Source organism: Elephantulus edwardii, unplaced genomic scaffold, assembly GCF_000299155.1.
Source record: "Elephantulus edwardii isolate Elephantulus edwardi_28Jun2011 unplaced genomic scaffold, EleEdw1.0 scaffold00398, whole genome shotgun sequence".
Lineage (NCBI taxonomy): Eukaryota > Metazoa > Chordata > Mammalia > Macroscelidea > Macroscelididae > Elephantulus > Elephantulus edwardii.
The window spans coordinates 219,845-241,483 of NW_006400148.1; the positions used below are offsets into that span (position 1 = coordinate 219,845).

The 21,639-nt window shown below is 39.7% G+C and overlaps 1 protein-coding gene across 1 annotated transcript in view; it reads right to left on the reverse strand.

The window, feature by feature from the left end:
* The window catches only part of TNNI3K (TNNI3 interacting kinase), a 617,968-nt gene that overhangs the window by 84,564 nt on the left and 511,765 nt on the right, over positions 1-21,639 (reverse strand). The window contains exon 24 of the mRNA XM_006902367.1: positions 13,487-13,656. Coding sequence (XP_006902429.1) covers positions 13,487-13,656 — 170 coding nt within the window. The remainder of the gene's footprint in view (positions 1-13,486; positions 13,657-21,639) is intronic.

Sequence of the window (21,639 nt, forward strand, 5' to 3'; positions counted from 1 at the left end):
TTTGAATTCATCAGAGCCTCTATGGAGAAAGAACAGACAATCTTATGCTTTGCAATTTATTTAATTTATTTTCTCTGAAAACTCGCTGGAAGGTCACCTATGGGTCAGTTCCAACTCAATAGTACAGCTTCAGAATACTAGCCTTCAAGGAGCAGCCTGGTTTAACCCTCTCTAGGATGAACCTCTTTGTTGTCTTAGCAGTCTGTGGTATATTCAACACTCTTCTCCAACACCACAGCCCAAAGGAATCAATTCTACTTCTGTCATTTCTACTCACTGTCCAGCTTTCTGATGTATTGCAAGTAATTGCAAAGACCATAGCCTATATCAGGCTTCTCCAGACTGATATCATAGCTCTTCAGTACTTTGCGGAGGTCTCTGACAGCACACTTTTCCAACAAAATACATCTTTTAATTTACTGGCTGCTGGTGCCAAGACTGTTGACTGTCTGAGCCAAGCAAACGGAATCTGTTAACAGTTTCAATCTCTTCACCATCTATCATGATATTGTCAATTGGTCCAGTGATGAGAATCTTGGTGTGTTTTTTTTATATTGAGTTTCAATCCATATTGAAGGTTGTGTAGCCTTTGACCTTCTGCAGCAAGTGTTTCACGTCCTCCTCAGTTTCAGCAAACAGAGTTGTGTCATCTGCATAACACAGATTGTTGATGAGTTAACAACCTGCAACCACTGGGCCCATTGACAGTATGGTGGTAGATGGTGAAGTGATTGAGACTGTTAATAGCTTCAGTTTGCTTGGCTCCATGAACACTCTTGGTACAAGCAGCCAGCAAATCAAAAGGCAAATTGCATTGGAGAAATCTGCTGTCAGGGACTACTCTAGAGTACTGAATTAAAACAATGATACTCTGGACACAGCCCATGCCTTGTAATCACTTGCTATGCATCAGGAAGCTGGACAAAAAATAGGAATGATAGAAGAAGAATTGATGCCTTTGAGCTGTGGTGCTGGTGAAGAGTATTGAATACTATGGACTGCTAGAAGAACAGAAAGGTTCATCTTGGTGAGGGTGAAATCATGCTGCTCCTTAAAGTCAAGGATTCTGAAGCTCTGTCTGACATACTTTGGACATGTTGCAAGGAGGGACCAATCCGTGGAGAGGGACATCATTCTTGGGAAGTTTAAGGTACAGTGCAGGAGGGGAAGATCCTGGATGAGATGGATTGACTCAGTGACTGGAGAAATGGGGTAGGTGTGTCAGAGACAATATGGTTGGGTCAGGATAGAACAAAGTTCAGAGCTGTTATACATAGGCTCACTATGAGTTGTAAGTGACTCAGCAACATATATCAGTAACAACAACATGTATATATATATAATCTACATATTTGCCACTTTTTGTCATCTTCTCAGATCTAACTCAGAGATATTTCATATTACAGAATAAAATACCACTCAGTCCTATGCTATTTTCTTAATCACAATACTGTATTAAACAACATTCTCTCTGAGCTATAGTGTTATCATGGCTAATTTTTTCAAAGTACTTCCTAATCTAGTTTAGTCTGAAAGCTCTGATGTTACCTTTCCTCCATGGATGGTTGTCTCAGCATTTGAAACGCGGGTGATAGAGTTTCACAGCTACACTTCAGCCACAGAGAATGACAATTGGGAAAAGGTTGTTAATCGTGGATTTTTTTTTATGTTAGATTCCTTTAAAATAATTCCAATTTATGAGGGCTCCATTTGGCCAGTTTAAACCACTCCACAGGGATAATGATTTTTCGAAACCAGATTGCCAGACCTGTCTTCCAGGGGACTTTTATGAGAGTTCTGTTCAAACTGCTGACTTTTTGACTACTAATAGAATTCAACCCTTTGCATCAATCAGGGACTATCTCCTCTAAAACGTATACACACGAACAATGTGTGTGTGTGTGTGTGTGTGTGTGTGTGTGTGTGTGCGCGCGCGTGTGTGTGAGTGTGTGTGTGTGAGATATTTTGGTTTTAGTCATTCTTCTAAGTGCTATAGCACTGGTCTGTCTGTCCATTTGCTGTACAGAGCTAAGTTGTGGTTGCTGTGAAGCTGAACACTGCGACACTGATGTGTCAAATGCGATAATGCTTACCCATGGTGGGCAATATTTGATGGATCTCCCTGATTAAAGCAAGCTTGGAAGCAGGAGTGGCATCCACTTCCAAAATAGCTTGCCTCTGGAAACTCTATGAACTTAGAGAAACTATGAAAGTTACACAAATGTTCTGGTCTTTCGTTCATAGGGTCAGCGTGCATCGTCTACAACTTAACGGCACTTAACAACAACAACAACAACAACATATGCGCAGAGATACATGAGAGTTAGAGCCTTGCACTTACTGAAATGGCAAGAAAAATCACGGAGACAAAAGAAAGGATGAAAAATTAAGATATGAGGGAGTTTATGTTGATGATGAGCATCAGGTCCATATTGATGATTGTGATGTGCAGACCTGGAAATTTCTCAAGAAATATAATGTGTGGATGTAGGGAGAGTGAAAAAGGAAAACTTGAGGAACCTAAGGGTAGTTTCCATGTAGAGAGGGTTGCAGGAGAGGTGGAAGATTAAAGGGGTAGCTAGATCTGGCCGTTTAGTGGTAAAGAACTGTGTTACCAACTGAAAGACACACAGTTTGAATCCACCAGCTGCTCCAGGAGATAGATGGCAAATCTCTTTTTGAGCATTTTACTGCTATGACTTACTTCTGACTCAATAGTATACAATAACAGCAGTGTTAGACTGGCAGGGATGGAGAGGCGGCATGGCTGCTTGATAAAGGTCTCCTTGCATATCAACAGGTGGACATGATGCTCTCAGGTTTCTTTTTCTATTCCTCCTAGGACTTTCAGGCTTAAAGTGCTATTATCTTACCCAATCGTATCCCAGAAATGTATGTATAAAGAAAACTCTATGTTACATTTTACTTTTTATAAGTTAAATAGCATTCTAAGATCACCAGGCAAGCTTTCTATTTAAAGAAACCCTTGGATGGACCCTTCTGCAATGTGAAAAGCTAATTCCACATGCATCTGTTTCCAAGTTCCAGTCTCTGGATCTCTGGTTTTCTTCTTCTGGACAGCTAACTAGGTTACAGTGTTCTATTCTCAGAGCCCAGCCCCACACAAACACTAATTGGTTTCAGCATCTGAAAGGTTGTGTATCACTTTGTCATTTCTAAATTTACATGATGTGATCCATGTGCAAGATGGGAGATTTCAGACCCTGTGGGAGGAGCAAGTGCCACCTGCTTACTTTTCCAAATATATCTGGAGACACAAAACAACTTTTAAAAGAGAGAGCTTCCACCATACCTTCCTCAATCTCTGTATTTCAGTTTCCATTTGTGGTTTCTGTAGGAACTAGTAAACTCTAGCATATTCCCCACATTGCAATTTATTTTAGGGAGAAAATGAATAATTCTTATAAATATATTTATGGGAAGTTTTCAAAAAGATAAAATAAGCATTCATAAATTACAATTTGTAAACTCTTTTTAACCAAAAAATTCCCAAAAACGAATGGACCGTTTTCAATTCATTGCAAGGCATTCCAGGTCCAGAACTAGAAGCAAACATCAGGAGGGACTACAGGCCAATTCTTACGCTCATGTTTCAAAAGCATATATCCTTTTAGCTTTTAGCAGTTAAAAGTCATATCCTTTTAATGGAACACCTTCATGGTTACGATGAAAATTACAGATTAGTAGAACATTACAAGGATTTTTGGAAGAAATCACACATGTAATCAATCTTCAAATGTCCTCCCTTGTTCCCTTGTTCTCAAACATGGCTTCACCTCTGCTTTTCTTTTTATCGCCTCAATTACGTTCTCTGCCCACTGAGTAGCAAGCAAGTTAGCATGGTTGCTTTGTACTATTTTCGTAAAACACTCTTCTCAGTCCCTAAGTATATTGAAGTCACCTGGGAAATTTTTAGAGCATTTTAATGCCTGGGTCCCACCCTCACGGATTTTTATTTAATTGCTCTGGGCATTGAGATTTATAAAATTGTCTCAGGTCATTCTAATCAAAAGCTCCAGTTGAGGACTGTTGTCTTAACAGGCTATTAAACCCATGGCCTTGCTGGACTTGGTTCATCAGTTCCTGTATCCTCATGCTCTTTGACTTTTAAGAGCTTATTGATCTCTCATCTCGCTTTGTCTGCCTTTCCTAATACTGTTTATGTTGAAGCAGGCTTGAGGGGAGTAGCTGAATTCTTTTCCCTACCAACTTTCAGAAGAAACTGAAAAAATCAGCAAATAAAAGTAATCCAAAATATATCTAGCTTCTGTAAAGTGTAACCTCCTGTATAAGACAAATAAAACCCAGAAGAATTCCTGCTTTGCTATCTACTATTTTTCCTGAATAAACTTGAAACAGTCGCTTATTCTTTCTGAATCTCAATTTCCTCGTCTGTAAAAAGTAGTATACCTACTTCCCAAGGCTAAATGGGGCACCTGGGTCTCACAAAATACTTACAGTGGCTACTAATAAAAAAGTTAGTGGTTCAAATCCACCCAGCAGCACCATGAAAAAAACCCAATATACCCGGCAATGTGCTTCTTAAAAATCACAGCCATGAAAACCCTATGGAGCCCAGGTCTATTCTCTACCACATGGGGTTGACACAAGTGGGGAGCCAGCTAGATAGCAACAACAACAGTATCAGGACTTAATGGGAGTCTCCAGGGGGTGTTTACCTTTGTTGGCTGCTAACAGAAAGGTTAGAGATTCAAGAATACCCAGAGGCAGCTTGGAAGAAATGTTTGTGGATCTACTTGGAAAAAAATCAGCCATTGACAATCCTATGAAGAGTTTTTCTCTAACATGCATAGAGTTGCCATAGGTCAGAGTAAACGTGATAGAACTTGGGGAAGAGAGGGTGTTGTGTTTGTTGTTTGTTTTTGTTTTTTAAAAAAAAACACTTAACAAGATCACTATTCAATGTATATAAAATAGTGCTTAACTAATCAGTAGTAACTTTTTAAATTGAAAAAATCAAAAAACCACAGGTAATACCAAATTACTGATTATGTTTCAGATTTTTAAATTAACATGCATTATGCTGATCTAGTAAATTCATTATTCTTTATCCACTAAACAAATATTTTTACACATTTACATGCCAATTACATTGGTATGTATGATCAGTATGATAATTTTAAAAAACAAAAAAATCACATTATTCTTCTCTTAATGCATCTTCTTGTTGTTATGTGCCGTCGAGTCGCTTGTGACTCATAGCGACCCTATATACAACATCCCTAAACTCTGCTTTGTCCTGTGCCAATCGCACTGTCTCCGATACACCGATCCCGATTACCCCAGTCGCTGAATCGATCCATCTCATAGGGGGTCTTCCCCTTCTGCGCTGTCCCTCCACGCTCCCAAGCATGATGTCTCTCTCCAAGGACCTGTCCCTCCTTGCAACATGTCCAAAGTATGTTAGATGGAGCCTTAGAATCCTTGCCTCCAAGGAGCAGCCCAGTTTGACCTTTTCAAGAAGAATCTGTTTGTTTTCCTAGCAGTCCATGGTACATTCAATACTCTTCTCCAGCACCACAGCTCAAAGGCATCAATTCTCCTTCTGTCCTCCTTAGTCATTGTCCAACTCTCTGATGCATAACAAGTGATTGTGAAGACCATGGCCTGTATCAGACGCACATTAGTCTCCAGAGAGACACCATTGCTCTTCAGTACTTTGGAGAGGTCCCTAACAGCAGACTTTCCCATCACAATACGTCTTCTAATTTCCTGGCTACTGGCACTGAGAATGTTGGCTATGGAGCCAAGCAAACTGAAGTTGTGAACAATCTCAATCTCTTCACCATCCATCCTGTTGCTGCCAGTTGGCCCAGTGGTGAGAATCTTTGTCTTCTTGACATTGAGCCTCAATCCATAAGGGAGGCTGCAGTTCTTGACCCTCTGCAGCAAGCACATCAGGTCCTCCTCAGTTTTAGCAAGCAGGGTTGTGTCATCCGTATATCGCAGATTGTTGATAGATCTTTCACCAGTCTTGACCCCACATTTTTCCTCATAGAGCCCAGCCTCCTGGATAATCTGTTCTGCATACAGGTTGAAGAGGTATGGAGACAGGACACATCCCTGGCATACACCCTTCCCAATTTTGAACCATGCAGTGTTCCCTAGCTCTCTTCTGACGACTGCCTCTTGGTCCAAGTATAGGTTTCTACTTAGCACAATCAAGTGTTCTGGGATTCCCATTCTTCTCAGAGTCAGCTAGGTTGTTATGATCCACACAGTTAAACGCCTTTGCATAATCAATGAAGCACAGATAGACATTCCTCTGGTATTCCCTGCTTTCAGCTAAGATCCATCTAACATTAGCTATAATATCCCTAGTAACACGACCCCTTCTAAACCCAGCCTGGACTTCTGGCAGTTCTCTGCTGATGTGCTGTTCCAGTCACTTTTGGATAATCTTCAGTAGAATCTTGCTTGCATGTGAAATTAATGATATTGTTCTATAGTTTCCACACTCTGTTGGGCCACCCTTCATTGGGATGGGAACAAATATAGATCTCTTCCAGTCAGTTGGCCAGGTGGTTGTTCTCCAGATTTCTTGGCACAACTTGGTGAGCACATCCAAGGCAGCATCTGTTAGCTGAAATATGTCAATTGGTATACCATCTATTCCTGGGGCCTTATTTTTTGCTATTTCCTTCAAAGCAGCTTGAACTTCTTTCTTCATCACCATAGGCTCTTGCTTATATGTTGTTTCATAAAATTCTTCTGTGTCTGCCAATTCTTTTCAAATTGCAGTTTAGTTTATCAGAATGTTTTACCTATTCCTAGTGTTGATGTCGAGCGAGCAAATACTAGACTTGTTTAATCGAGCTTTGATGGTCTTATGTGTATAGGAATACACTGCCAATCCAAAACCATGAGGTTCAAATCTGCCAGCTTCTTCTTGGAGAAAAATAGGCAATTTCGTTGTATCATTTTTATCCTCTGAAATACCACTGGAGGCTAAGCTATGCTAATGAGGTCTTATAGGAAGAAGGATTGGCCATCCACTTCTGAAATAATAGGCCTATGAAAACTGATGCACAACAGAGCACACTTAGAGTAGACTAGTAGATATGACACCTCAGGCTGAGCCCTAGAAGTTGGAAACAGAAATGAAGAGGACAGCACTAAGCAGACCTTAGTGATTGGAATGTGGACTGTGAGAAACGTGAATGTTGAAAAATTGGAGATTGTTAAGGAATGTACCATATAAATATTGACATACTAGGAAGTGATGAAATGAGATGAATTGACACAGGACATTTTGAATCAGACAATCATATGATTTACTACGCTGCAGAAAAAAAGGTGAGAAAATAATGAGGTAATTTTCATAATTAGAATGGTCATTTCTAGAACTATCTTGGAATAAAACTTTGTGACAGGATAATTGATATACTCATAAAAGGAAGTTCTGTAAATACCACTATCATTCAAAGATAAAGATATATAGATATATACATTGTACTGACCCTATGAACAAAAGACCTGGACACCGGTATAATTTTTGTCCCTTTTCCAGGTTCCTAGGGTTTCCAGAAGCAAGCTATTATGGAAGTGGATGCCTCTCCTACATCCAAGCTTGTTTTAATTGGGTCGCTCCACCAAACACTGTCCATTATGGGTAACCATTCTCACATTTGACACATCAGTGTCACAGTGTTCAGCTTCACAGCAACCACAAGTTACCTCTGTATAGCAAGTGGACATACCAGGATTATATGACCTTGAAGAGTGTTTCACCAAACACAAGTAAAGGCAGGCCCGAGGGCTGCAGATTAGAGTTACCCACCTTTGGCTTGGTTTCTGTCCACTAGGCCAACTGATGATCTCTCTCTATGCTGCTGCTGTTTTTGTTGGCTATATTTGTTAAGTGCCATCGACTCGGAGGCAACTCATAGCTACCCTATGAATAAAAGACTTGGACACCTGTGTAATTTTTGTGCTTTCTCCAGGTTCATAGGGTTTCCAGAGGCAAGCTATAGATACAGATAGATATAGATAAATAGAGAGAGATGATTGATTGATAGATAGATAGATAGATAGAGAAATAGATAGATAAAAGATAGAGATAGATTAGAGATAGAGATATAGAGGTAACAAAAGCCAAGGAGGAGGAAATAGATGATTTCTACTAAATTTTGCAGTCAGAAATCTATCGAATATGCAAACAAGATGCATTAATAATAATGGGTAACTGGAATAAAAAAATTTGGAAATAAGTAAAAAGGATCAATAATCAGAAAACATGGACTTTGTGACAGAACTGAAGCTGGAGATAGAACGATAGCATTTTTACAATCAATGATTTGTTCATTGCAAATACATTTTATAAGGAATATAAATGGCAACTATAAACTTAGACTTCACCTGATGGTATTTACAGGAATCAGATCTGTGGAAAGAATCATTGGAGAAGATCAATATCAATATCAATTGTGAAAATTAAGCTAGACATAGATTGTGGAACAAACTGTCAACGAATCAGAAGCAAGTTCAAACTAAAGCTAAAGATGAAATCAAATCCACAGGAACCAAAATTTGACCTTCAGTCTAACCCATCTGAATTTAAAAATCATCTCAGGAAAACATTTGAGGCCTTGAACAATAATGAACAAAGACCAGATGAGCTGTGGAAAGATATCACAAATATCATCTACAAAGAATGCAAAAGGTCATTACAAAGACAAAGGAGGAAGAAAAGACTAAGACGGATGTCAGAAGAGACTGAATATTGCACTAGAGTGCTGAGAAGCTAAAGCAAAGGAAAGAAGAAGTTCAGGAGCTGAATACATGATTTCAAAGGACAGTGTGGGAAGACAAAGTGAAGTATTAGAATGAAATGTGCAAAGAGCTGAAGTTGGAAAAGCAAAAGGGCTGAACTCATTTGGCATTTTTTAAGCTAAAGGAACTGAAGAAAAAATTCAAGCTTCAAGTTGCAATACTTAAGGATGCTATGGGAAGAATATTGAATGAAAAGAAGATAGAACGAGTACACAAAGTCACTGATCAACACAGAAGAATTTCATGAAACAACATATGATCAAGAGCCAATGGTGATGAAGGAGGAAGCTCAAGTTATTCAGAACAAATTAGCACAAAGCAAGTCTTCAGGAATTTATGGAATACCAATTGGCATATTTCAATAAACGGATGCTGCCCTGAATGTGCTCACCCAATTGCGCCAAGAAATTTGGAGGACAACTACTTAGACAACTGACTGGAAGAGATTCATATTTATTCCCATTCCAAAAAGAAAGGAATGCAGATATTATAGAATAGTATCACATGCAAGCAAGATCCTGCTAAAGGTGATCCAAAACTGACTGGAACAGTAAATTGAAGGAGAATAGCCAGAAGTGCAAGTTGGTTTAGAAGAGACTGTAGCTCTAGGGACATTATAGCCTGTTGCTGTCAGTTCACGGTAACGACAGTGACACCCTAACGGAGGTAATCTCGGTGGAGATACACCACTCCCACTCCTAGAGAGGATCAGAGAGTCAATCCAGCTCAATTTTATTGGGCTCTGCAGTGCATTTATATACCAGCATGTAAATAGGAAGACAGGATAGGGTGGGCTTACAGACGTGGGACATGCGGATTGGTCAGAAGAACCTCTTGCGGACCAATCCCAGCTCAACAGATGCAGCAGCCGTTTTCCCAGGTGGCAAGCTTTCTCAAGCCGGTACAGCCAAACACAGGAGAGCTTTCTCTACCCAGTATTAAAGGTCGTTGGGAGGCTTGCACTTATCTGTAGCTTAGGCAATCTGTCCTGGTCAGAGGCCCTTCCTTCCTCCCTAAAATCCTGTAACAATAGCTAATGTTAGATGGATTTGGGCTGAAAGCAGGGAGTACCAGAGAATGTGTGTTTCATTGACTATGCAAAGACATTTGACTATGTGGATCACAACAAATTGTGGCTAATCTTGAGAAGAATAGAAATCCCAGAAGACTTGATTGTGCTCATGTGAAACCAGACCTGAAAGCAGTTATCCAAACAGAGCAAGGAAACATAGCCTGGTTCAAAAATCAGGAAATGATCTTGTCAGGGATGTGTCCTGTCTGCAGACTTTTTCAATCTATAAACAGGGCCGATCATTTGGGAGGTTGGACATTATGAGCAGGAATTGGAGAAAGACTCATCGACAACCTGTGTCATGCAAATGTCACTACTCTGCTTGTAGAAACTGAAGAGGACTTTAAGCATTTGCTGCAAAAAGTCAAGACTGTAGTTTTGCTATGCATTGAAGCTCAAAAACAAGAAGACAAAAATTCTCACCACTGGTCCAATTCTCACCACACTAGATGAAGAGATTGAGATTGTTAACAACTTTGGCTTTCTTGGTTCCCCAGACAACACTCTTGGCACCAGCAGTCAGGAAATCAAAAGACAAATTGCATTGGGAAAATCTGCTGTCAGGGATGTCTCCAAAGTGCTAAAGAATAATGATGTCAGTCTAGAAACTAAGGTGTGCCTGACACAGGCCATGGTCTTCTCAATTACTTGCTATGCATCAGAGAGCTGGACAGTGACTAAGGACAACAGAAGAAGAATCAACACCTTTCGCTTGTGGTGCTGGAGAAGAGTATTGAACATAATACCACAGGTCTGTCTTAGGGTAAAACTAAGTTTCTCCTTGGAGGCAAGGATTTTCAAGCTCCATCTCACATAATTTGGGCATGTGACAGGAAGGCTCCAGTCCTTGGATAAAGATATTATGCTTGGAAGGGTAGAGGTACAGCACAGGAGAGAAAGACCCAGGATGAGATAGATTGACACAGTAATTGGGGTAATAGGGATAGATTTGTTGGAAACAATGGCTCAAGATAGGCAGGGTTGATAGCTATTTCACATAGGCTCCCTATGAGTCACAGGCAACTTGATGGCACATGACAACAATAGTGAGACTTTGAGAGGGATAATACAATGAATAAACAGAACTCCAGCTCTTCCTTACCCCAAAAACTCAGGAATGTGCAACAAAGCCTACACCTAAAAGACAGAGTCTCCATGGTAGATACTAAGAACTCAGATCATATATATTCATATCCTTCTAAGAATATCAAGAGAGCATCTGAAAAGACAATGGTTTCCATATATCCATTTAGGGAAATTCTCTTAGCAGTGTTTTTTCTCTCTGAGTTTGTAAAAGGGGGGAAAATGTATTCTTCTTACCACTCCCTCCCCATTCAGTTTGGAATTCTGCAGATGTCTTCCATTCTATGTAGTTGCTACGTATTATAAGTTTTACAACATAACTACATTATGGAAACGTGTATTCTTTGTTTGGGCCTGCTGACATCTTCCAGTCAATCATTGTCACTCTGTGACAGTAATGCCTCTTTTTACAACAATTCTAAAAGCAGCATGACTATTTGTTCTTTAAATGAGAGACTTTAAGTAACTTGGCCAAGGTCTTTCAGCTGGTAAATGGCAAAACTTAGATTAAACTTCAAATTTGTCTTCAGAGTTCATGCTTATAACTTCTGCCTCAAGAGGAGAAACCTCAGCTGAATGTGTACCTTGAAAATACTAAATCTGACTCTTTAGAGAATTAATTTTAAAAAGTATAATAATAGAAAGAGCAGATGGAACTAGAAGACAAAGGTACAGCTAAATTGAATCAAATCTTGGCCCATGAGCAGCTTATGAAATTACATGAAAAAATAGAATTTCATAAAGAATTGTGTCCAGTTAGCCTGGTTATCAATCAAATCTAATGACACCTGGTTTCATGACATCTCATGATTAAGGGCTTTATGCTTCAGATTCTCGTTTCTTCATAGCTATACTTCTATCTCCTTAACTGATTGAGAATTTAGTAACTATGGCTAAAAAACAATAGTAGCAGTTTTTAGACAGTATAAGATCTCTATGATTTAGAATAAATTGTGGTTCTTTTAGTGTTTCTATATACGGTTCTTGCTATCCCACATAATCTTCCTTGTATATTAGAGACATTACTTTACCTCAGTAACAGACTGTGTTATTGATTCTGTGTGTGTGTGTGTGTGTGTGTGTGTGTATGAGAGAGAGATCAAGCACACATAAGTCTTTGGGCTGTATACATGTGGAGGAAAAGAGCTTTCCCTCTTTTGTTAGGTGGGTTTCAGTGTGGATCTTTGAGGCTATTCCTTAAATTCAGTTACTGCCGCCCTTTTTGTTCTTCACAAAGAAAAGGAGTTGCTAGCAGACACTCTTGTAATAATGAGTTAAATCTGACTCCCACCCCAACTACATATACTTGAACCAAAGACAGCCATTTGATTTTAAAAAGGCCAATGCTGAGTGGAATATCTCAGTCACAAAAGGCCAAATATTGCATGGGGCCACTGTTGTAAAACGGGACTGACATCAGGGTTGAGGGAAGGTAGAGAAGGAGGGAGAATGATGTATACTGCTTTGAAACAGATGAGGGAGAGATCTGTTTAAAAGGGATATATGATGGGGTATTGTTGTCATTACGGGAGTTCAGAATGAAGGGTGCACAGTGGAGTGGACTTGGGGAGAGGGATTGCATCACAATGAAAGAGATTTTCTTTTACTTTTCAAGGAGAAGAGTGAATGGGGATGGGGAGGGCAGGGAGAAAAATGCAACAATGAATGACTGGAAACCCTAAAAAAAGGGGGGGGCAATTATAATCTTTCTCATGGTAGTTTGCATTTTTACTTCTAATTCCTTGTCCTTTTTGGGATCTTTAAACTTTGCATTGTGACTTTGCTGTTCTTACCACAAGAGATAAAGTATCTTGCCTTTCTTTATTAATGTTAGACTCCAATGTGGGACCTGCCAATGGAATATCAGACGATGTGATTTTCCCAAGACTTTAAATGTGCATGTGAAGGTAGGCTTGTCCTCTTGTGTCCCTGGTTTTGTCGGTGAGAAAAATCATATCTCAGAGGAACAGATAGTTGGGACACATTTTGAAGTCCAAAGTCCATTGTCCTCAAAACTATTGGCCATAGACATCTAAAAAAAATTTAAACACTTATGGTAGGATATTCCTGAAGTTTGAGGTGGCTTATAATGCAGAATTATTTTAAGAAATGACTGATAGATCTTTCCTTGAAACTAGATGGTTAGAGTGAGAGACAGAGACCATCTATTAGAGGCTGGGACATTTAAATTGCAGAGCTTTTTCCAGGCTATAGAGGCTGCTAAACTCTTGGTGCTTAGATACTCAAACTGTTTCCTTGTTCTCACAAAAGAGAATTTTCACTGGATTTCATAAAATAATAGTAAAATCCTTTCAATACATTCTTTCTGTTACACTAAGCTTTCTTGCTTAATTCAGAGTTAATTGTTATTTGTTACTGAAAGCAACAAAACTAATATAAAATGTATCCTTTTTCATCATGATAGCCCCCTGTAGATAGTAATGAAATTCAGTGATTCTCTTGATGACATTTCAGAATCTGGATTTACATAAGACTTCCACTTAGACTAGCACTTACATTTGGGACCAGGCAGCATAGGTTCTTGCATTGAGAGCATATTCCAATTCAAAACGACTCCTTAAAGCTGCTACATGGCTCCGACCAGGGACTCCCCGGCTCTCCAGGCAATCAGAAGAAGAAGAGGGTGAGATGGACCCACTGCTGTTACTGGATGCAGGAGACATTAGCTGTGTGAAGGAGGGACAGCTTCAGTCTTTTATTAAATCCAACAGGCCTACAGTCAGAGAATAGAATATGGATTTTCTTTAAACTTTCTATTCTAAGATTTTTCTGAAGTATTTTAATTTCCATTCATCTCGGTTTGCTTCTGGCTTTTCCTTTCAGCCACATCAGGCAACACCTGGCTAGCTTAATTTACTTTTTGACCCAGTTCTAAGCTGAAAGATGTCCTATTAAATTGGTACTCTTTATATATATATATATATATATATATATATATATATATATATATATATATATATATATAAAATACAGTAGACCCAAATCACATTCATAAAAGAGGCATTTAGGAGATTATTACTCAATGATCAAAAGTTTCTCTACATTCTTCACTATGGCAATAAGATCCAAGGCTGAGTGCCTATAAACTGTAGTGTAAAATTATTCCCTTTACATAAAATGTACAAATACACTTTTACAACAATATGGACAGCCTTTTTAAAAAATAAAGTATATCTTCATATCTGGTAAATGTGAGGGATTAATAACTGGTGTGAGAGAATGAAAATAGTTTAAAATCACTGGAAAAGAAAACACCACAAATGAAAAAAATACAAGAGAGAAGTGAAAAAACAAAATAGGGGTTTTTCTTTGTAATTTCTGACAGCGTTGTTTATACATTCTAAATGAATGCATTAATCCAACTGAATGTAGTAATGACTATCTATCTCTGTCTCTCTGTCTCTGTCTCTGTATCTCTCTCTCTATATATATATGTGTGTGTGTATATATATATATATATAAAACTATATATCTCTCTCTACATATCTATATATATATAGAGAGAGTTATTGTTGTTGTTAGGTGACATTGAGTACAATTCATAGTGACCCTATGAACAAAAGATCTGAACCTTGCTGTATCTTGCACCATCCTCTCATATCCTGACACACAAGGGCCCATTGCACCTTGTTAATCCATTTGGTTGAAGGTTTTCCTCTCCTTCACCAACCCTCCACCCTTTGCAACATCATGTCCTTCTCCAAGGAACAGCACCTCCTAGCAATATGTCCAAAGTATGTGAAGCAGAGCCTCGTCATTCTTGCCTCCAAAGAGCAGTCTGGCTGCATGCTTTCTAAGATATATCTGTTCGTTTTATTGGCTATCCATGGAATGTTCAGTGCTCTTCTCCAACACCACAGCTCAAAGGCGTAAATCCTCCTTTTGTCATTATTATTCATTATCCAGGTCTTGGATGCATAGTTAGTAATCGGAAAGACCATGGCCTGAATCAGATGCACCTTAGTCCTCAAAATGACCTCACTACTCCTCAATAATTTGGAAAGGTCCGTAACTGTAGATTTTCCCAATGTAATGTGTCCCCTTATTTCATGACTGCCCATATGAAAGGTGTTAATTATGGATACATGCAAGATGAAGCTCTTCACAGTTTCAATCCCCTCTCCATCCATCATGACATGACCCATTAGTCCCATGGTAAGAATTTTTGTTTTCTTGATATTGAGACGCAGTCCATATTGAAGGCTGCATTCTTTGATTTTCTGCAACAAGTCCTTCAAATCCTCCTAGCAAGCAAGGTTGTATCACCTGCATAATGCATGTTATATGAGTCTCCCTCCAATCCTGATGCCATACTGCTCTTCATAGAGTTTAGTTTCTCAGATAATTTGCTTAACTTATAGATTGAATAGGTATGGAGACAGACTACATCCTTGACACACTCCCTTCCCAAATCCAAACCATGCAGTGCTCTCCTCCTCATTCCGCAAAACAGCCTCCTGGTCCAAGTATAGGTTCCCATGAGACAATCATGTGCTCTGGGATTCCCATTCTTCTCAATGTCAGCCTCAACTTGTCATTTTCCACACAGTCAAATTCCTTTGCATAGTCAATAAAACAAAATAGACATTTTTCTGGTATTTGTCACTTTCAGACAGTATCCATTTGACATCAGTAATGATTATCCCTGGTACCATGGTCTCTTCTGAATCCTGCTTGAACTTCTGGCAATTCCCTGCATATGTACTGTTTCAGCCATTTTTTTCTTTTTTCAATCATCTTTGGCCGAATTTTGCTAGCATGTGATATCACTAATATTGTTCATTAATTTCTATATTCAGTTGGATCAGCCTTCTTGGGAATAGGAACAAATATAGACCTCTTTCAATCTGTTGGCCAGACAACCACCCTCCAAATTTCCTGGCATAGACCAGTGAGTGCGTCCAAGGCTGCATCTGTTAATTGAAATAAGTTAATTGGTATCCCATCGATTTCTGGGGCCTTATTTTTTGCCAATGCCGTCAGTACAACTTCCACTTTCTCTTTCATTACCATTGGCATCTGTTTATATGGAACTTCCTGAAATTTTTTAGTGTTAATCAGTTCTTTCTGGTATAGTGACTCTGTGTATTTCCTCCATCTTCTTTTGATGCTCTCTGAGTCATTCATTATATTTCCCATAGCATCTTTCAACATTGCGACACAAGGCCTAAATTTGTTTTAGAGTTTTTTCAGCTTGAGAAATGCAGAGCAAGTTCTCCTCTTTTTATTCTCCAATTCCAACCCTCTGCACATTGCTTTATAATACTTTGTTTCGTTCTCCCGAGCTACCTTTTGAAATCATCTGCTCAGCTCTTTTACTTTGACATGTTGACTTTTATTGGTGTTCTGGCATTCCAGTGCAACCTTTAGAGTCTCTTCTGACAACCGTTTCTGTTTTTTCTTTCTCCTCTGTTTTGTAATAACCTTTTGTTTTCTTCATGGATGATATCCTCGATATCAACCCACAACTGATCTGGTCTATCATTGGTGTTCAATGCCTTACTTGTGACTCACAGTGGCCCTATGCACAACTATGTATGATCTATCCCTTGCCAATCTCAATGTCTACAACATGCCTATCCCCATTATCCCAGTGAAGGAATCAATCCATCTCATCGAGAATCTTCCTCTCCTGCACCGTCCCTCCACCCTCCCAAGCATGATGGCCCTCTCCAAGGACTGGTCCCTCTTTGCAACATGTCCAAACTATGTCAGACGAAGCTTCAGAATCCTTGCCTCCAAGGAGCAACCTGACTTCACCCTCTCCAGGACGAACTTGTTTGTTCTCCTAGCCGTCCACGGTATATTCAATACACTTCTCCAGCACTAAAGCTCAAAGGCATCAACTCTCCTTTTATCATCTCTAGTCATTGTCCAGCTCTTTCAAGCATAGCATGTAATGGCAAAGACCGTGGCACACCTTAGTCTCCAGACTGTCATCAGTGCTCCTCAGTACCTTGGAGAGGTCTCTGACAACAGACTTTCCCAGTGCAATTCATCTTTTAATTTCCTGGCTGCTGGTACCAAGAATGTTGATTGTAGAGCCAAGCAAAATAAAGCTGTCAACAATCTCAATTTATTCACCATCTATCATGATACAACCAATCAGCCCAGTGGTGAGAATCCATATTGAAAGCTGCAATCCTTGACCTTCTGTAGCAAGCACTTCAGGTCCTCCTCAGTATCAGCAGGGTTGTGTCATCTGCGTAATGCAGATTGTTGATAAGTCTACCTCCAATACTGATGCCACACTTCTCCTCATAGAGCCCAGCTTCCCAGATATTCTGGTCTGCATATAGATTAAAAAGATATGGAAATAGGACACATCTTTGACACACACCTTTCCCAGTTTTGAACCATGCAGTGGTTCTTTGCTCTGTTCTGACAATTCTCTACTGGTCCAACTATAAGTTTTGCATAAGCATAATAAAGTGTCTGAGATTCCTATTTCTCTCAAAGTCAGCCACAGTTTGTTGTGATCCCCACAGTCAAATGCCTTTGCATAGTCAATGAAATACAGATAGACATTCCTCTCGTACTCTCTGCTTTCAGGCAAAATCCATATGGCATTAGCTATAATATCCCTAGTGCCATGACCTCTTCTAAATCTAGCCTGCACTTCAGGCAGTTCTCTGTTTATGTGCTGTTCTAGTAGTTTTTGGATGATCTTCAGCAGAATCTTGCTTGCATGATATCAGTGATATTGCTCGCTAGTTTCCACACTCTGTTGGAACACCTTTCTTTGGAATGGGAACAAATATAGATCTCTTCCAATCAGTAGGTCAGGTGGTTGTCCTCCAGATTTCTTCGCACAATTTGGTGAGCACATCCAGGGCAACATATATTTGTTAAAATATGTCAATCAGTATGCCATCAATTTCTGGGGCCTTGTTTTTTGCCAATTATTTCAGAGCATATTGAACTTCCTCCTTTATCACCACAGGCTCTTGCTCATAAGTTGTTTCATAAAATTCTTCTGTGTGCACCAATTCCTTTTGGTACAATAAATCTATATACGCTTTCCATCTTCTTTAATGTTTCCTTCATCATTTAATAACTGTATAAAGCATCCTTAAGTATTGCAACTCAGAGTTTATTTTGTTCTTCAGTTCCTTGAGCTTAAGAAATGCTGAGCGAGTTTGCCCCTTTTGATTTTCTTATACCAGCTTCTTGTACATTTCATTGTTATACTTTCCTTTGTCTTCCCTTGCTGTCTTCTGATGTCTTCTGTTCAACTCCTAAATATCTTGATTTCTTCCCTTTGCTTTGGCTTCTCGGTGCCCCAGTGCAATATTTAGAGTTTCTTCTGACATCCTCCTTGGTCTTTTCTTCCTTCTCTGCCTTTGTAATGACCTTTTGTATTCTTCCTGGGAGATATTCTTGATATCCTCTCACAGCTTGTCTGGTCTTTGCTCATTAATGCCCAAGGCCTTAAACCTGTTCCTGAGAAAGTTTCGAAATTCAGGTGGGATAGACTCAAGGTCAAATTTTGGTTCCTGTAGACTTCTTTAATTTTCTTCAGCCTCAGCTTGAACTTGCATACGAATAGTTAGTGGTCTGTTCCACAGTCAGCACCTGGTCTAGTTTTCACAGCTGATACTGAGTTTCTCCAGCGATTCTTTCCACAGATGTAATTGATCTGATTCCTATGCATAGCATCAGGTGAAAACAATATATATATATATATATCTCCTGCATTTATGTTTCTTATAAAATGTATTTGCAATGACTAAGTCGTTGATTGTGCAACATTCTATCATTCTATCTCCAGCTGCATTTCTGTCACCAAGTCCATGTTTTCTAACTGCTGATTATTCTTCTCTAATCCTAACTTTTTCATTCCAATCACCCATTATTACTAACGCATGTTGATTGCATGTTCGATCAATCTCTGACTGTAAAAGTTAGTAGAAATCTTCTATTTCATCCTCTTTGGCTCTGGTTGTTGGTGCATATATTTCATTGGACTTCCTTGTATGCTTATAGATATTATCCTATCACTCACAACATTGAATTTCAGGATGGATCTAGAAATGACTTGTTTTAACTATGAAAGCAACCCCATTTTTCCTCACCTTTTGATCTCCAGCATAGTAAAGCATATGATCCTCTAACTCAAAAATGTCCCATGCCAATCCATCTCATCTCGCCAATACCTAGTACTTCAATATGTATGCGTTCCATTTCTTTCTTAACGATAGCTAGTTTTCCTGCATTCATGGTCTTAAATTCCACGTTCCAATCTGCTTACAGCTGTTTCTCCTTCTATTTGTTCCTATACTTGTGGGCTCAGCCTCAGTTGCCATATCTGCTTGTCTAGGTGTGCTCTGTTGTATATAGGGTCTTGTACTTCAGAAGTAGATGGCCAATTCTTCCCAGTCTGTCTTAATTAGACTGCTCAGATTTAGAACATTACCTGTCAGACAAGCATTTTAGAGATAAGAGCAGGTTAAAGATATTTCGCAGTAGTAGTTGTTGTTGTTATGTACCATCGAGTGACTTGCGACACATAGCGACCCTATGTACAAGAGCCCTAAACTCTGTCCTGTGCCAATCGCACCGTCTCCAATACACCCATCACAATTATCACAGTCACTGAATAAATCTACCTCATAGAGGGCCTTCCCCTTCTGCGTTGTCCATCCACCCTACCAAGCGTGATGTCCCTCTCCAAGGACTGGTCCCTCTTTACAACATACTCAAAATATGTTAGACGAAGCCTCAGAATCCTTGCCTCCAAGGAGGCACCTGGTTTAACCCTCTCCAGGATGAATCTGTTTATTTTCCTAGCAGTCCATGGTACACTCAATACTCTTCTCCAGCACCACAGCTCAAAGGCATCAATTCTCCATCTATCCTCCCTAGTCATTGTCCAACTCTCTGATGCATAACAAGTGATTGCAAAGACCATGGCCTGTATCAGATGCACCTTAGTCTCCAGAGAGATACCATTGCTCTTCAGAACTTTGGAAAGGTCCCTAACAGCAGACTTTCCCATGGAAATACGTCTTTTAATTTCCTGGCTACTGGTGCCAAGAGTGTTAACTGTGGAGCCAAGCCAACTGAAGCTGTGAACAATCCCAATCTCTTCACCATCCATCCTGATGCTGCCAATTGGTCCAGTGGTGAGAATCTTTTTCTTCTTGACATTAAGCCTCAATCCATATTGAAGGCTGCAGTCCTTGACCCTCAGTAACAAGTGCTTCAGGTCCTCCTCAGTTTCAGCAAGCAGGTTTGTGTCATCTGCATAATGCAGATTGTTGATAGATCTTCCACCAATCCTGACCCCCATCACAAAACAATAGATTTTGTTTTGTCCCCTACTTGCCAGGTGTGTTTTGAGCCACTCCTTGCCCTGCTCCACCAGCATTTACATCTACTCCCACCTACTCCATTCAACAACAATCTCCCCTATCCAGCCCTTGATGAGATGGCCTATATGTCAATCTTTCTGGCTTCTGTGTTTCCTAATGCCTCAGGCTGTTGCCAGTTTCTTCCACTAAGAGCAATATCTCTTGACTTCAGGAGTTTTGAACTTCTGCTCCAGTATTGACTTCTTGTGCCTTAGGGCATCTTCTCCTATAAGAGTTTCCTAGGGGAGGCTGATGAATCCTATTGATTAATATATTTTGTTGTTGTTGATTGCCTTCTAATCAAGCACAACTCATAGCAACCCTATGAACAAAAGGCTTGAAGCACTTCTACAACTATCAACATTTATTAAAGTTCTTATGGTTTCTGGAAGCATGTTATTTAGGAAGTGGATGTCACTTATGCTCTCAATACATACATACATACACACACACACACACACACACACACACACACACACACACATCCCACTGCTGAGTTGATTCCAAATTATGATGAAACTTGTTTGTGTTTCTGAAGTTAAAACTGCTCAAATTTCTCCCAAAGAACCACCAATGGGCTTCATCTACTGACCTTACAGTTAGTAGTCAGAAGATATGATGCATCATGCCACTGAGGCTCACTCTCTCTGGATTTCTAAGCTCTTTATAGTAGTCAGTATATTGCTAATTAAACCTTTTAGAAACATTCGAATGACTGAATCTCTCTTGTAGCATCCTTTACAATTCAAGATGTTTGTTTCTATTAAATTGCTTCTTGCTAGACACGGCCAATCACTTCATCCTCAAAGATAATCTAGAATCCTGCTTATCAAATTTTTGCTGTCCCTCTTAACTTTTCTAAACTCTTTAAACAATTCTAAAAGAAGCCAAGAAGCCTTCACTAAAAAAGTTAAAGAGGATAAACGGAACTCAACAAGTCAAGTCTCTTCAGGGGGAATCTGGTTAGTCCGCGTGGCCCAGCAAACTCTCTCTCTCTCTTTTTTTTTTTTTTTTGAGGATTAAGATAATGCTAAATTTAATCTGCCAAATATACAAGTTGAGTTTGTAGAGCGTGTTTGCCTGGGTGCTACACAGTAAACATAGGTTTCCTGAAATGACTGATGGGTAGGATTAACAAGGGGCCCTGGTCAGGTGGGTGGGTGGGTGGAGGGCAAGGAAAGGGAAGTGCTGGGACCCTCGGGAACCCAGGACACAGCCCCTCTCATGAGCGAGCACCCAGGCAACACAGACTGGGGCTGGATGTCATAAACTGGTCAGCAGCCACCCCAGGCCCGC